At 39.7% G+C, this 16,980-nt stretch overlaps 1 protein-coding gene across 3 annotated transcripts in view; it reads left to right on the forward strand.

Moving 5' to 3' along the window:
• The window catches only part of ctnna2 (catenin (cadherin-associated protein), alpha 2), a 227,923-nt gene that overhangs the window by 178,332 nt on the left and 32,611 nt on the right, over positions 1 to 16,980 (forward strand). For all 3 annotated transcript variants that reach the window (XM_077571045.1, XM_077571046.1, XM_077571047.1), the window contains 3 exons: positions 9,998 to 10,090; positions 11,930 to 12,086; positions 12,163 to 12,363. In XM_077571045.1, the coding sequence (XP_077427171.1) occupies positions 9,998 to 10,090; positions 11,930 to 12,086; positions 12,163 to 12,363 (451 nt within the window). The remainder of the gene's footprint in view (positions 1 to 9,997; positions 10,091 to 11,929; positions 12,087 to 12,162; positions 12,364 to 16,980) is intronic.

The following is a 16,980-nucleotide window of genomic DNA, read 5'->3' on the forward strand; positions in this document are numbered from 1 at the left end:
CATTTCCAGTCTACATCCAACTGTGTACTATATTCAATCGCATCATGACCGCTTCACAGTCTATTAGAACCCACAATTGGTAGAAAGTTGATACTGCATTCACTCTTTTAAGAGTGGGAATCAGCGTCCTGGTTTTGCCTAGTGACCCACCCTTTACGAGCTTCGGCTTCAGCTCTGAGGTTCGTTTATAGTCACCATTACAAGTTATAATGAAGTAACCATGGTTTTGTTGCTCAAAAATTGAAGTGCACAGATTTTGATGTGATACAAACATCGTGCTGAGTCATTCCTTCCTAATATTTAAAACAAGTTTCTGTCCTATTTTATATGATCTCTCCACTGTTTAATGTGTGAAAAGTGGATGTCTTATGGAAAGGTTTTATGTAACGCTTTTCTCGGCCTCCTTTTATTATTATTATTTTGTATTGTTATGTGTTTCACCAAAGTTGTATCTCTTTGCATTTAAATCCTTTCAGGTAAGAGTTTGCATGTAAATGCATGTTTTGCTCTGGCCTGCCCTGCAGTAGCGTATATTTGATCTATATATATTTTTTCAGTCGTGTAAAACTAAATATTAGCTGCAGAGTAGGTGCACACAACATTATTAACAAAATGATTATTTCATATTTAAAAGTCGTATATATACTTTTCAGACTGATGATGGTCTGTCAGCACTTCAAACATACATGTTCTCATCTACTGTAGAAGAAAATAACTCATGTACAGTCTTTGTCAGACAAGCAATCTCGATTCATGCTTGCAAATCGAGAATAACGTGTTTTTGTGCTCCCTGAACTGTGATCTTTGCCTTTTATCCAGCATGTAAAATGAGCATTTATTGATTTACATAAATCGTCCATGTTCCAAGAAGTTATTTCCACTGCTCGTTTGATTTAATTTCATCATCCCTCTACCATCCCCCACTTTAAAGGTTAGGCATTAAGGTCTGACAACTGCTGACCTTTCCCACCACATGCATCTATTATGCGGCAGGACTAATCATGCTTTTCTTCTGCATCAGATTGATGTGAGAAAGCAGAAGGATGTGACGTGGAGAAATGTCAAGGTCTTGCTGTTTTCACATTTTGCAAGAGATTTGGCATGGTCCCAGACTCTTTGGATCAACTACAATCGTGGCCTCTTTGAAACAGATTAAGGCTGAAACCGTATCAATTGTATCATGTGAATCAGACACTTAATTTGGTAAACCTACATAATTGATTTGGATCCAGAACAACAGTGACAAAAAATATGTAAACATGGAAAAATTGTGATCTGCTTAGCAAGAAAATGTCAGTGTAATCTCCTGCAGTGTTACCTTGCCTTTTTTGAGCCAAGGCAAACATATTGCATTAAAACAAGTTCTGTTGTATGAATGGTAACAGGTGCCTGCACAGGTTCAATATTTCTTCTGCCATACAGTGGTAGAGAAAGCAAGTACTAACGGAGCTTGACGGAATGCCCATTTTGCTGATGAATGATGGAAACATTGGCGGATGCCTATTTTGAATGACAGAAACATTGACGGACTGCTATTTCGCTGAGGAATGACGAATTGACGATTAGAATGTGTCCCGAATGTTGACGACTGCAAAACGACTGACGCTCAAATTTAATTGACGCTACCACCGCTGTTAACTAATAATAATGCTGTCCTATAATTAATCTTAGCCCTTTTAACCTAATTGTACAACACATAACTGATGTTCCTATGAGTCAACATCTATCGAACGGAAAGCTGTTACCAGAAAACTCAGATACAAGCAGAACATTTTTTATGAGCATTCCACTCCAATAAATAGATGCTTGTTGAATGGAGTGTTATGCGGTTTTTTTTTATTTTTTTTTTACCGCCTCTAAAATTGTTTGCTTTTGACTAGCCAGTAGCCATTGAAGTGTAAGTGGAGGAGAGGTGAATTGCCATCTGAACCCTTTGCCTTGAAGGCCACAAAGGGTAAATTGATGGCGGTCGGTGTTTGACAAGAGGCATACTTTCATGTTGAAGCACATGCTGACAGTAAAGTGCGAGTCTGCACCGAACTGCATGCGTGTATTTTTGATCATTCGGGCTAGGAATGTTTGAGATGGTGACTGATGCTAACCATTCTTCATAATGCAGCGGGTTAAGCAGTTCCAATGTCGCCTCTTTGCAACCGATTTGAATAGTCGCTGTTGCAGTTGGACTGGGGGACTGTACGAATAGATTAAACGAAACAACCCAGAGGTCCATTTTCATAATTATGTTTTTGTGCCAAGCCCCAACTGCTTGGCTAGCACTCATATGGAGGGCAGGATGGAAAGAGAGGAAGCAAAGAGAAATCAATAGCTGCTTCGAGGAGGGGAAGGAAGTCTGAAAAAAGGCAGTCTGGCTCCTGTGGTTGCGCTATAGCTTTAAAAAAAGGAGACGATATTGAGTGAGTTTAAAGCACAGTACTTGTGCCACCTTAGAGACGCTGTGTTCTTTTGGCTTTATAGGGGGTACCTGAGCCATCCCATTCCCTGTGTTGCATATCCACACACACCACACACACCACACACACATTCAGCATACCTGTAAACTTACATTCATTCTGTACAACTGACTTTATGATTTGTTTACACAACTTTCAATTACCTCCCTGTGTCCCTTTCTGAGCTTGATAGCATTTTATATTGGGGATATTATTTTCAACGAGCTCACCCTCTCCTCCAATGGGCTTCTTCATTAAGGCGTCCAGATTTTGAAGCCTCGGGAGGAGGTCACTTGAAGAATCATGGATCCTTGACATTTAGTACTACAGAGTGGGTCAACAAGCAAAGCACGGAATACTGCAATATGATTGCTAGCATCATCTTTTCTGTTACATCAGGTGCCTCCTCTCTTCTTTCTGGTGCAGTGCGTCTGTACATTTGTGGCCGCACACACGTTATTGTGCTTATCTGAACTGTGTCGTCATCTGCCCCCCCTTCGTTATCTCATGTACAATTCTAATGTCTTCCTACTAGCAGCACTGGTTGACTTCCCCCAACAGCCTGCAGCAAAATTATCATATTTATAAGCGAACCGGCCACTTTTTTTTGTTGTTGTTGGAATATCCAAACCGTCAGCAACGACTCTAGAGGAAAGAGCACTGTTCATCACTCAGTCGGGATTCCATGCAAACTCAACCGTGGTTGTCAAGGAGGTGATGGTGAAGTAAATTGCATTCAGCTCACATTCTAAATTATATAGATCCTAATAGCATCACAAAGCCAGGTTGCATATTTTACTTCTCTTGAAATTAAGTTTGTCAGCTAAAGTGCCGTGCACTGCAGGGATTTCTTCTGTGTCGTTTGAAGGAATGTATTGTGACAAATTCTGATTTCAATTGCTTCTTGATTGTCTTTTAATATCAGTTATTAGTTATTAGCACGCTAGCCCCCAGTGAGCCTCATTTTAAGTAGCTTTGAATATGTACAGTACAGTTGTGCTTGAAAGTTTACATAGCCTAGGGGTATGTAAACTTATGAGTGCATTTGTATGGTGAGAAAAAGGCTTAATGCCCATAAATTCCAAAAAAACTTTAGCAATTGTTTTGATATGATATTGATATGGTATGCAAACTTTCAAGCACAACTGTACCTTCCTTTTAATGGGTATTTACTATTGATTACATTAGGTTAGCAAGTATATGGTATTACTCACACCCGTCATCATGAGTGGACTGCACACTAAGATGCTTGTGTGTTTATTTAAAGAGGCATTTGTGCTCACCATGGAGTGTTCAGGAGCACATTGCAAGCACAAAACAAAGTTTGAAGTGATTGAATTGGAAGTGTCAATAGAAAGGCAAACCAACATATTTCTAAATTGAGTAATCTGTTCATGTTCAAGAAGGCAGCAACAGCATAGAGTGCATTCCTTGCATTCCAACTCGTGTGCTTGAAAATGTGGATGAACAGGATAGAATAGACGATATAACGCAAGCAATAACAGAAGGCATTTCAAAAATGTTTACAGGAGCAGAAAAGTTCGTCCCACTCCTCCTTTTGCCTGAGCTAGCTCACCTGCCTTACAGACACATTAGCAAAATCAGCAAGCACAATTGTACTCAGGTTTGATAAATCAAATTGTGGGTGCTAAATTCTTCCGTTTGCAGTCTTCTCACAACGTGTAAAATGAACTGCGTGGCAATTTATCGTGTTTTGCAATTGCAGTGCTGGTTGTGCCCGGTTAGTAGATCAGCTTCCACAGATCAGCTTGCATGCACAAACCTTTAGTAAATCTTATGGATCACATAATGAATTTTTTTTTTTAAAAGAATCCCTGAGATTACACATCAACTATATCAGATGTGTGTGCGTGTGTGTGTGTGTGTATGTGTGTATGCACATGTGCAAGCATCAGTAAATGTCTGTCTGAGGCAGACAAATCAACTGTGTATCGGATAGGCCCTCTGTCAGCTCCTTGTCAGTGAGCTTGTCATTTAAAGTAAAATGATGAGTTGGGTTCTGCAGATAGAAGAGAGTTTGTCTCATGCGAGCATGGAAAGGAAAATGGTAAAAATGAGGCATAGCAATCATCAGCAATAGTAATCAAATGACTGTTCCCTAAGTTCATAAATCATGCTCAGTCTATGCTGTACAATCAAATTGGGAGAGTAGACCTTTTTTGTTTTATTCCTATATTCTTGTCTAAGTCTAGTCTTAAAAAAATAAAAAATAAAAAATAAAAAAGCCTGGGTCAGCTCAACTCTGTACTAGTACTACTTTGTTTTGGTGTAACATACAATGTATACCTACTCCATACTTAATAATATAAAACCAAATAAAAATCTGTTTTTTTAAGTATAGTTACATGACATCCTCTATCATGACAAACAAGCTTGAAAAGTTTTTTCACACTAATCTGAATATGCCTATACGTGAGTCTTTTTTTATGTATATGTGCTCTTAATAGGCATTGATTTTCCCAAGGCATTGTTCATAGTAAATAACAGTGAGTCATCAACCCCTTACGGTTTCATTTCCCCTGTCGACTCAACTCGCTTGACATGTGGCGTTACCAAGTGCCTCGCACCTTACCTTTGTCCCCTTCGGGTCATGCAATGTATGTACAGACATGCGGGAGACTGCTGTGAGCTGTCAACTGTATGAGAAGGCAAGTGGAAGTACCGCTGTGTGCAGTGCTGTGATTGTTTTTCAGTCTGCAAATTGTACTCCCTTGATACCAGCTCCATCCTGCTGAAACGTTGACATACTGATTTATTTAGTCTCACTGTGGATATACATACACTGTGTGTGTGTGTCTGAATGCATGTGTGAAACTATTTTTTTGGTACCAATGTCTAAATAAGCATCAGAAAAGAGCTCATATTTATTTGAATGCATCAACATCATCCATCAAAATCTAAACATGTCGTCATGCCATAGGACTAGGTTATTTGGGCAAGGATGAAGAATTCATCCATCCATCCATCCATTTTCTTTACCGCTTGTCCTCACAAGGGTCGCGGGGGTTGCTGGAGCCTATCCCAGCTGGCTTCGGGCAGTAGGCGGGGTACACCCTGAACTGGTTGCCAGTCAATTGCAAGGGCACACAGAGACGAACAATCATACTCACAATCACACCTATGGACAATTTGGAGTGTCCAATCAACCTGCCATGCATGTTTTTTGGAATGTGAGGAAACCGGAGTACCCGGAGAAAACCCACGCAAGCACGGGGAGAACATGCAAACTCCACCCAGGAAGGCCGAAGCCCGGACTTGATCTCACGTCCTCAGCACTGAGAGGCGGATGAAGAATTATTGACGAAAACTATTATTAATTGTATACCATAGGAAGAACCTGGAGATATCATTGGATTCATATTACAGTTTGCAACAGGTATTTTTGGCTCACATTCAAATTCTGTGTATTTGTAACGATCGAACGAGCTGGACCAAAGGCCAAAAAAAATACAGATAAAAAATGGTACAGTATTTCTTTCTTCACTTTTGATGAAGCTATTACAGTTTCATTTTTTTCCCATCAATTCATTTCAAACCTATTTCACACTTTGCACATCAGCCAACCTTATTGAAACTTCCTACTAATCACGCCCCTTCCAGGTCACTGCCATTGTTCATGTGAGCAGAACGAAATAAAAGTAGAAAATAATAATAATTGGTTTGTAAGTTAGACAAAGGTGTGTTTTACATGATTCGGCCACTGGAATGTCATCTCCAGTTCCTCAAAAAAGCATCCATCCATTGCACATAGTTTTTTAATGGTGCATCTGTTAGATTGGAGAAACTAGAAATTGAGGGTGTAGCACTTTTCAGTCTGAGATAAAATTACAGAAGCGACATTTTTGCCCCCTTATTTATACTCAGTGTTTTTAATTTTGCATCAAGTGTCCCAGGACAATCACTGCAGGGACTGCTTCTACATGCTGGGGAATTTTACAATTTGTGAAAGCAAATCTTAAAAGCTTTTGGTGTGTAGAACATGATTAGATCCTGACTGATCATGTTGATGTGTCAGGATATGAATAATCAATGAAGATACGCTCCTATGCTTCATCTATGTATCAGGGGATCACTAAAGGTAATTGAGAAATATGCCGTGTGTAAAATGGGATTATCAGGCTCTCAAACATTTTCTGCAGATAAATAGGAAACGCAAGGCTTTGCCAAGTAAAAAGGTTACAGTAATAAACAAATCCGCTCAAGTCCCACTATCCAATTATGTGCCAAAGAGGCCTCAATCTAGCAGGGCCATATGCCTAAAAGGTTGGAGCCCGTCACACTCAAGTCGTACGATTGGTCAACAGATAATTGTCACTTTTGTCCCACATTGGTAATAAAATGGTAAAATTGTTATTAAAACATGTTCCTCCTTGCAAACAAAGCTTTCTTCTCTTAAAAAAAAAACAGTACAGAGACATAACAATCAACAAGGAACCTTGGTCAACTGAACTGAATTGTAACATCAGAATGAATTAGGGGATTGATTGGTGGGTTTATTTATTGCCATGTTAACAAAGATTTGTATTTTGGTTTTTAATCCAGGCTCTATGGATACTGTTTATAAATAAGCAAATGTACATTCAATAGTGGCAGCATTATCATTATCATCATTATAATCCTTAAGGACACAAAAAGGAGACATATGTATGTTTGTTTGTTTTTTTACAATATTTAAACAGTTCCCAGTTTCTTTTGTCAAAATACCCCCCAAAAACTAAAATGATAGCACTCTTTACGCATCCTGTTTCTTTTCAGCCCGCGACATATACCGGCTTTCGTGAGCATGACGATCGCCTGTGGAACCTGTGCTTTGTGATTAGTCCTTGTGTAACAGCAGGCTGGCTCCACCCTTTGCTTCTACTTGCAGATGCTAGCCAGTGTGTGTGTGCGTGTGTGTGTGTGGGGGGGGGGCATTTTAACTCGCAAAGGCAGCTCGCACACACACACACGACACATGGGGACATAACCAAACAAAAATAACCCCCCACCTCCATTGTGTTGACAATTTCACAATTAAGCCATGCAAGTAAGTTCCCTTTATCAGAAGCTGACGCTGTTAGCAAATATGTGCATCCAACAGTACTCAGTGCAGCTCTGCTTACCTTTTGGATTTGATGGTGTGTTTCACCACTCTGTACCCAGATTGCAAATGAATGTTTTTTTTGTTAATTTAACCCAGTGAATTAACACTTGGTCGATGATGTATGTGCGAGTGTTTTTTTTTTTTTTTTCCTTCTCCGGGCTTCTGCTGTGCTCCCCTTTGGGAGATCTCGGGGGAACTGAAAAGCGAGAACAGGCCTTTCTGTCCTGTCTCCCTTTTTCGATCATTGTTTTTCATGTTTCTTGGACACGTTGTGCTGCCAGTTTTATTGACATTTTCAATGACAATGAAGCTCCATTAATTCATTCAATCAATCTATTTCTCGATGAAACCAAAAACATTCAGTTCGTGTAAGTTAACCCCTACTGTTTGCTACCTCTAAAAGCACAGTGATTCTTTCCACAGACCCTTCATTCACATGGAGGCTGTGACTTTGTATATACAGTAGAATGGCAATAAAGGCAGACAGCTTGGACATTGTTTGATTTATTATCCACCTTCTGCGCTCTTTGACTCAACCATTTCAATCAATTTCCAGTTACTCTCCTCCATTTGGGTGATTTAGATAGCACGGCAAAAGAATGCCCATCCTTTCAAATGCAGCGGAGGCCTTCATCAAATTAGAATTGAAGAGATTATTCAAGGCCGAGCGAAATGACAAAATCAATAGTTCAACGCTAAAATGAAGAATGGGCATTCGTAGGGGATCACTCCCTTGACTGCTCCTTCACCATCCATCTCACCTTCTCAACTGGTTTCAGCTCCTATCTCAGGAAAAACAAAACAAAAAACTAAGCAAAAACACATCCTTAGGTAATTGCAATCAGGAGTTTGGCTGATGATACATCCTTGGACCTTTTCTAGCTGTGTGTGTTGGTTAAGAGGTGGTGGGTGTGGGTCTTTTGGGCTTTTTTCCAGCCTCCAAAAAGCTCTTTGCCTCCCACACTCACATGGGCCTGTGCAAAAATAAGCACAGGGATGGCACTGGGTCTGACCGCAATTAGACTGTAAGTCAGACAAATGCAGAAAATATGTATTTTCTGAAACCACAAATTGCAGCTATGTGAATTATTTTTGACAAATTGTTCTCAAGAATTTTTTTTTTTTAAATGAAAAATGCTTGCCCAAATTCAAACATTCTATTAAATTGTTTTCCAAAGTTATCATCTTCCTTTAAAAACCCACATTCATGTGAAAAGTGCAGCCTTCCCTCCTCTCTCTACTCTCTCTCATCCTCACCTGCACCCACACTCACACACAGACACTTTAAACACATCCGCACACACGCTCGCATAAAAGGACGGCAATCCATCAATGTTCTCATTGCTGTCATGAGGAAAGAGACAGAGCTCTAAGCCAGAGTCGTCTAACACAAATTTGATTTCGTTCAATTTGCCTCAAAGAGCGACATGTGAGCACTGGCGGTGCTAATATAGACTGGCACATTTGCTGCTAACAGCCATGTGTTTTGCTCTCTTTCAAACACTGGCCATATTCGTACCACAGCTTTTTGTTGCATTATACAGTTTGACGTTATGAAAATAAACAAAGACTGATACAGTGTAGTATGTTGACTTCACTTGCTCATAAAGAATATGCAAGAGATGTAAAAGTTTATCTTTGCGGGTTGTAAACTGTTTTTTACACCACAAACAACAAAATATCACATAACGCCAGGGGAAATGGGTATCACGATTAGCCTGACCTGCAGTTAAATGGACTGCAATGAGTTGTGTCTGGAATTTAAATGTTCACAACTATAAAGTGGCTCGTTACACCACCAAGTGAATCCGGATGGCCCAATGGTGGTCATGCATCACAAGTGTGTTAGAAATGTCGGCTTATCGAGCTTACAATTCTTTATCCGCATGTGTGAAGTTGATGATTTGAATTTGAAATAAATCACATTATCTTGTTACAAGTGAACGCTTTATTCCATCGGTCTCCCAGTTCTTCCTGTCATTGTTAGCATATTGTACATGCTTTCTGTGGCAAAGCTATTGACATTTATCTGTGCTTGTCATGTAGCTATTACTTCTGTGGAACTCAGCATTTGTTATGTCCTTTTTCTTTCTAGCACAGTGTGACACTACCCCCTGTCTTGATAGACTACAAAACAGAGTAATGAACAAACTGAGCATGTGCCATATTGAATTACCTTTCGCAGTCTGCACATTAAGAATACTGGCAGATTTACAAATCTAATTGACGCGTAATTGAGCACGGTTCAAATCTTGATTCGGGCCTTCCAGTGTGTGGACTTTGTATATTCCTCCATGCGTATGTGAGTTTTCTCCATAGAGGGCTTCCTCTCAAATTGCAATAACATACATAGTAGGAAACAAGAACCCATAGCGAATGCATGGGTTAAGAAAATATTGCTGATGTGTTTTTTTTTTCTTCTGTTTTGTTTGTCATTATTCAGGTGGCCAACTTGGCTTGCTCCATCTCTAATAATGAAGAGGGTGTCAAGCTGGTTCGAATGGCTGCAACCCAAATTGATAGCCTTTGTCCTCAGGTAAGTTCTTTCTCTATGTTGTAAAGCATTCACACAAGCCTTGTGTTGAGTGCTTATGTCTAAAAGGCATTTTAAAAGGATACCTTTTTTTTTTTTTTTACAAATGGAAGGGAGCTGAGACTTAAAGAATCCAGGTTGGCAGAATGGGGGAGCCATCCATCAATAATGCGTAGGAGGATTTTATAGTGCTGTTTCTCAGGATGTAAGCACCAGTGGAAGTTAAAATCAATACATTGTTTCCAGGGTTAACAGTGGGTCTTTTTCACAGAGGACCCAACTTTTTGAGAAGCAAATAAGATGAGGTTCGAAATTCTGATGGACTGTCTGATGCAAGTATGTACAATGAGGCAGAAAATTATCATTTAACTTTGCAAATCTTAACCCAGATAAATTACGTACAAGACCTTAAACTAATGTTGTAGTTCTCAAAATCTGTCTTGGTCAGCATAAGTGTATGAAAGCAATCAATCTTTACAAACTTTCCTTCAAAATTGTCAGCGGGAGGACGAGACATGCCCCAGATCAGAAAAGCTTCATGATTTCAGACAACAGAGATGAATGAAAATAATTTTACTCATCATTAGCTTTATAGTTTTTATCACGCTCATCTTACAATAAATTTAAATATATGTATTGCTCTGGTGCCCTCTATTGATCCCCCATCACTGCCTTTGTTACCAAATAAGGATAATTTGACTAAAACATGATGTAAAAATTCAAGCATCAACATCTGATTTTGTCCCTGTGAGTGTTTATGTTTGGTGCAGTCCTTGGTAGGTTCAAAATGGTCCTTAGTAAAATTCCAGATTTAAGACGGGTGCAATAAGAGGTGAGGACAAAACAGTGCTCACTTTTGACATTGTTAAAATGGTTATAAGGTCATGCAACGTCTCTTTGGTTGTACTGGGAGTTGCACACTTCGTTTCACATCCACGCAAAAGTATGTCCAGGATTCCCACAGGACAGCACACTATCATTGCACATTTTATAAATGACTGTAATTACACAAAAACACTGAACTACAGTAATGCAAGTAAAGAAAGCACAAAAATGCTGACCCTAGAGACTGTAGAGTCCAATACTGCAGCATCCGGAGCTAAGGCATGACAACAGGGAAAAATGATGTTAATGTGTGGCCATTTATCCTCAAAAGAGGGGGTTAAAGATTAAACTCGGCTCCTTTTTGCATTAGCATTAGTGCTCTGAGAAGCAGACAGACTTGTGTACTGCTTTCTAACACCGCACGTCAATGTTTGGTTTTCTAGTCTGAATCATATTTCTTATTTTTGAATCAGCCTATAATGTATACTATAAAATACCAGCAGTACCCTTGCGTAGTAGCAACCCCTCCCCCCACCACCACCCCAAAGAATCATAACATTCTAGTGCAATTAATCCCTTAGAGATCACTCACAATATCTCATGGATACGCTAAAGTATTGTAAAATTTGTGGAAGTCTAGTAGCTTTAAATACATTGTTATATGATAACATTTTGCCCAATATTTTTGGTTTAGTTTACTTTCAGGACATTTGACTTTGGAAGTTGCACTATATTTGTTTCAATATGCCATCCACCACTGATGTTGGGTGGTCCTGAAAATGCTTGAAAAATGCTGGACATTCAAGGGTGTATATGAGCAAACTATTTTAGAGTGGCTGAGGAATAAAATAATCCTGTTGGCCCAGATTTGAACCTCAATCTATTGGTAAGAAACCTTCTTCCTGGCCACAAATTAAAACACTTGAAAAACAAAGTTAGGCTAAAATTAAAACTTTAAACATTTATACTTTAGAGTCTGACAACCAATGAAATGTAACAGTTTGTCGGCCTTGACAGGTTATCAATGCTGCCCTCACTTTGGCTGCCAGACCTCAGAGTAAAGTAGCCCAAGACAACATGGATGTTTTCAAGGACCAGTGGGAGAAGCAAGTGCGCATCTTGACTGAAGCTGTGGATGACATCACATCTGTGGATGACTTCCTGTCTGTGTCAGGTATTAACCGGTGTTGAGTGGTCAAGTGACAAAAACGTCATTCTGTTTAACTACTATTATTTGCTCCTCATCCAAGAAAACCACATCCTTGAGGATGTGAACAAATGCGTCATAGCACTTCAAGAGGGAGACGTGGACACTCTGGACCGAACTGCTGGAGCTATCAGGGGCAGAGCTGCTCGAGTTGTGCACATTATAAATGCAGAGATGGAGAACTATGAACCAGGCGTCTACACTGAGCGTGTGCTGGAATCCATCAAGCTCCTGTCTGAAACTGGTTGGTATATTGGAAAATGTACTCGCGTAGAATTATTGTCAATACTAGTTTTTTTTATCTTAGGGGAAAAAGGTTTTTACACGAACTGTCTTACTTCTTACTGACAGAAACATTTTAAATCACATACACAAAAAAAATATAAAGCATATGGTGCCCAAAGCGCTTTACAATGGCTTCTCATTCACCCATTCACATACACATTCAGACACCAGTGGTCGGCTGCTGCCATGCAAGGCGCTGCCAGGTCCACTGGGAGAAAATCGGGTTTCGTTGTCTTGCTCAAGGACACTTCAACATGTGGTCACCAGGGGTGAGGATCGAACCCACAACCTCACGGATGGGAGATGACCGCTCTACCACGGAGCCATGCCGCCCAATTAGGCTGTTTGAAAGGCAAACAATGGCTTATGGAGATGACATTGCTATATATAAATAACATGTTCCAATTACAGTGGAACGTCTAAAGTTGAACACCCCAAAAGTTGTATATTTGGAGTTCTACCAACATTTATAAAATACTGTATAATGAATTATAGCAATGCCTAAAAAATCCCAGTGAGTCCCAGTGTCTCTACTCTGCAAACAGCCTTCCTTTTGCAATTTTAAATGTCAATCAATTTCAAAAGGGGAGTGGTTCTCCTTCAGTAACGTTAGTTTTATTTACATTTTTTATACGGTGATTTGCTTCAGTTTACTTGGAATTATTATAATGTTACTTGTAGAAATTGTCGGTGCAGTTCAGCTTTTATGATAGTAAAAGTATGAGATGGAAAAGAATTCATTCACATAACATTATCGACTGTAAAATATATGATGAGCTTGGAAGCGAAATAGCGTCACTGAAAAGAATGTGTTCAAGGTTGTGTTGATGTAAAAGATATAGGTAAGGCCTTGTTGCACACTGCTCCTATTGCAGAGCTGCTCCTGATGGTATTGGAAATTTTGATGCAAAGACTTTGGCAAATTGAGTGATGTGTCACACAGCTTTTATCAGCCTCCCAGTGACGTCAGTAGATTATAAACACACCTGTCATGATGTTCAGCGTCCCACATTGATTATTTGGCTGACGTACAAACCCTGAATGCCACCTGTTCACTCTGGAGTATTCTTGGCTTTACTCAATTTATCATCTGTTGTTTTTTAATCATAAACATGCACTCGTGCAGGCCAACTGCAGGTAACCTGACGACTACAAAAATCAGGACATAAATCCACAAAGGTGTTGTGATACTGCATGTTGCGGGTTTAATGTGTCAGGACAAAGTACAGTACACCATTTGCATTGGCAAAATAAGCAAACAATGGAAAGAGCAGAAATTGGATTTAGCAGTCACCTATATGTGCTATCACAATCCCTCTTTTAATCAAGCCAGCCCTCTGCATGGTTTAATTCTTGATTGTCACCCACGTGATCCTCGTTCACTTTTTTTCTCCCATCATTGCCTGTTTACCTCGTCGCTATATCTTTTGTTTCCCTTGTTGTGTCCGTGTGCCGTGATAATTGGTAACTCAATCATCTATCCTTGCAGCTTGCTGATAAATTGCAAACAGCATCGGGTGAGTCACGTGCTCACGCAGTCATCAGTCTGAGGCTCATCTGGCACTGACACCTCCATAATAGACCTCCTGCAGCACTCTAGTTATATGCTGTCATGGGCACATTCTTCTATTATTGCATGATTCTCTTCATTTGATTGAGGTATTTAATTGATAAAGTACAGTGGACACTTAAGGTTAATTTCAAATGACTATAACCTTGTCTCACATTAAGACTATAAAATTATGCTGCTATTCCATTAATCCTCCATGAGGTATCAAGCTTGAGTTAGCGACTACCTAGATTTGTAACCGTGTTGTGTGTGAATGTGCTTTTTGTTGAGTTTAAATAAGGATTGTAGCTATATAAACATACAGTGCGACATACTCTGTATTCCTCAGAGTTTTGACTGAAAAATATGTTTCCCCATGATATTGATTCTTGAAGTTGTTAAACACACTGCCTCTTAGCACATAGCAATATGTGACGGTTAAAGTGCCTCAACATTTTTCTGTTGGTTTTATAGCTGCACTGCACTATGATAAAAGAGTATAGGGTGTATACTTACTGTAAGTGTTGTTTGCATTTTGACTGCAAAACTCAATTTTGGTAAGATGAATATTTTGGTGCATTAAATTATCTGAACTAAAAAACCGCTTTAACTAGTGTAAATTGGAGGATGTAACAGTTTATGAGTCTTGTTAATTGCATGTAATTAGAAGAGTCGAAAATAGTAAACATGATTGCCCCATGTTGGCCCTTGTATTAAAAAAAATAATAATGTTTTTCTGCTTCCTGGTTTAAGTTTTGTGGTCCTAGCTGGGGCTACAATACACAACTGATCTGGACCATGAAGTACTTATTGATCCTCCTGAACTTTTGCTTCCCTTGCTCCCTCAAAGACCTGAAGTCCATGGATTTGATCACAGTCAAGGGGAAATCTATAGCTGAGGGAAAGATGATTCAATGTAGCTGAACAAAGGAAAAGGATGCGGGACCACACACGTTTAGAGGGTACCAAGTCCAATGAACTCGACTCTTCCAGAAAATCAATAGCTGTCACCAATGATTTCACTAAGTGTTTCAAGCTTTTTGTGGTATTCATTGATGTGATGTCTTCCCCAACCCACCTTTCTTTATGTTGTGAATGCTTCAAGCATTTATTCTGGACCATCTTTTATGTGCCGTGTGAACAAAACCATTGAGAGGGATTTCTTAATTTATTAGACAATCATAGTTAAACCTGTGTCTTAATTATTTACCTTCAAAATATTTTGGGTAGTTATATTCTTCCAACTTATTGTGAGTGTGAATGGTTGTTCGTATCTGTGTGCCTTGCGATTGAGTGGCAACCAATTCAGTGGCAACCCCGCCTACTGCCCGAAGCTAACTGGGATAGGCTCCAGCACCCCCGCGACCCTTGTGAGGAGTAAGCGGTTCGGGAAATGGATGGATGGATGGATATTCTTCCAACTTTGAGGGCAACACCTTGACAGCCCTGACCTCAATCCCATCCAGCTCAGATCCAACGTCAGTGACCTATGACCTCACAAATTGCCTTTTAAATTAATTAACACACATTCTTAGCAAACTAGAATACTGAAGCTCTCAGGAGACTTTTGCCAAACCTAACAATCTTAGGCATCCTTTAATACCCTATGACATGCCAGACTAGATTGTTCCATGACCTCTACATGTAGCGTCATCATTTGGCCCCAATGCAAGTGGACTATTGCTAAAAAGTTCGAATAAACTCTTGTATGTTGGTTTTATTCTGATTCTCACCAAAATATAATCTTACTCGACATATCCCACCCCTCCAGATGAGAATTGGTTTTAGATGTTATGCTTCAAAAATAACCTTGTTGCCATTTAAGGACTTCCCTTCCTATGTGTGTGTGGCTGGTTGTCATTTAATTGTGCGTTTGTTTACGTCCATGACTACTTGTCCATCTTTGTGACAGGGGCCACATCAACACCAAGACACGTCTGACCTCTGACCTCGTCTCAATTTGCCCATCCTTCTCGTATATTGAGTGTGATCAGATTAATGGGCTGGCCCAATAGTGGCAGCCAAGGCACACAACTCTTGTGTGTAAAGCTGAGCCATAGATTCCTGACAGACAATCTACACATCGGCCCAGGATTGAATCGTGTCCTTGAGAGGAGGAGAAATCAATAGCTTAATGGGAAAGTGGTTATGGTCAAACTCTTTCTCTCCTGGTCTCTTCCTCCCTTCTTCTTACAAGACACTTTTCTGCCAACTACTGTAACTCCCCATGTTTAAACTAATCTCCTCTGCAAAAAGAGGGCGGCACATTTTAAAGTCAATCATTAATGTGGTGCCTGGAGAGGGTAGATTAAAAAACTGATATATGGCCTAACTTAGTGTGCCATTTCAAGAGGGGGGGTGCATTTCTCCTGGTTATTACATAGGGGTATGTTAAATGGGATTTAGTCAGGATTTTATAGTGAGTAATAACACATTCTTACAGTAGACCACGTGCTATGCCTGTACATTTTAGGATCATTGTAACAGGATGAAAGCCATTTCATACTTGGTTACACCAAAATGTAACAAAAAAAAAACCTCTGATCAGCAATGCTATCTATATATGTTGAATATACTTTTTGTAATTGTTGAATTTGGCGGCAAGTAGCACTGTATGTATCAAGCATGCATTCAAAACAGTTATCCTCAATAGACCCCTGCACTCTGTGCAGTTCTTTTATGACCATGCTGCTCAGCTGGCGTCTCTCTTCAAATTTTGTTTTTATATTTCTGGGAAAAGTTATTTTAGTCGAAACGAGAAGTAAATTCACAACTTGGTTGTATAGGAAAGGTCTCTTAATCAGCATAGTGAGTGTTTTAATGAAGCAAACATGTTTCATAATGACACGACATAGTGACATGTTCCAGTTCAAAAATCTTTGAACATCATATGTTCACTACAGGAAGTTTCATGAACGGGGAACAGTAAAATCATACAAATGCAAAGTATTGAATGCATTAGGGCAGCATGATGAGTTAGTGGTTAGCACGTTTGCCGCAGTCAGGGGGTCTGTGTTTGGAACTCTG

This window comes from Vanacampus margaritifer, chromosome 7 (genome assembly GCF_051991255.1).
Source record: "Vanacampus margaritifer isolate UIUO_Vmar chromosome 7, RoL_Vmar_1.0, whole genome shotgun sequence".
Classification (NCBI taxonomy): Eukaryota; Metazoa; Chordata; class Actinopteri; order Syngnathiformes; family Syngnathidae; genus Vanacampus; species Vanacampus margaritifer.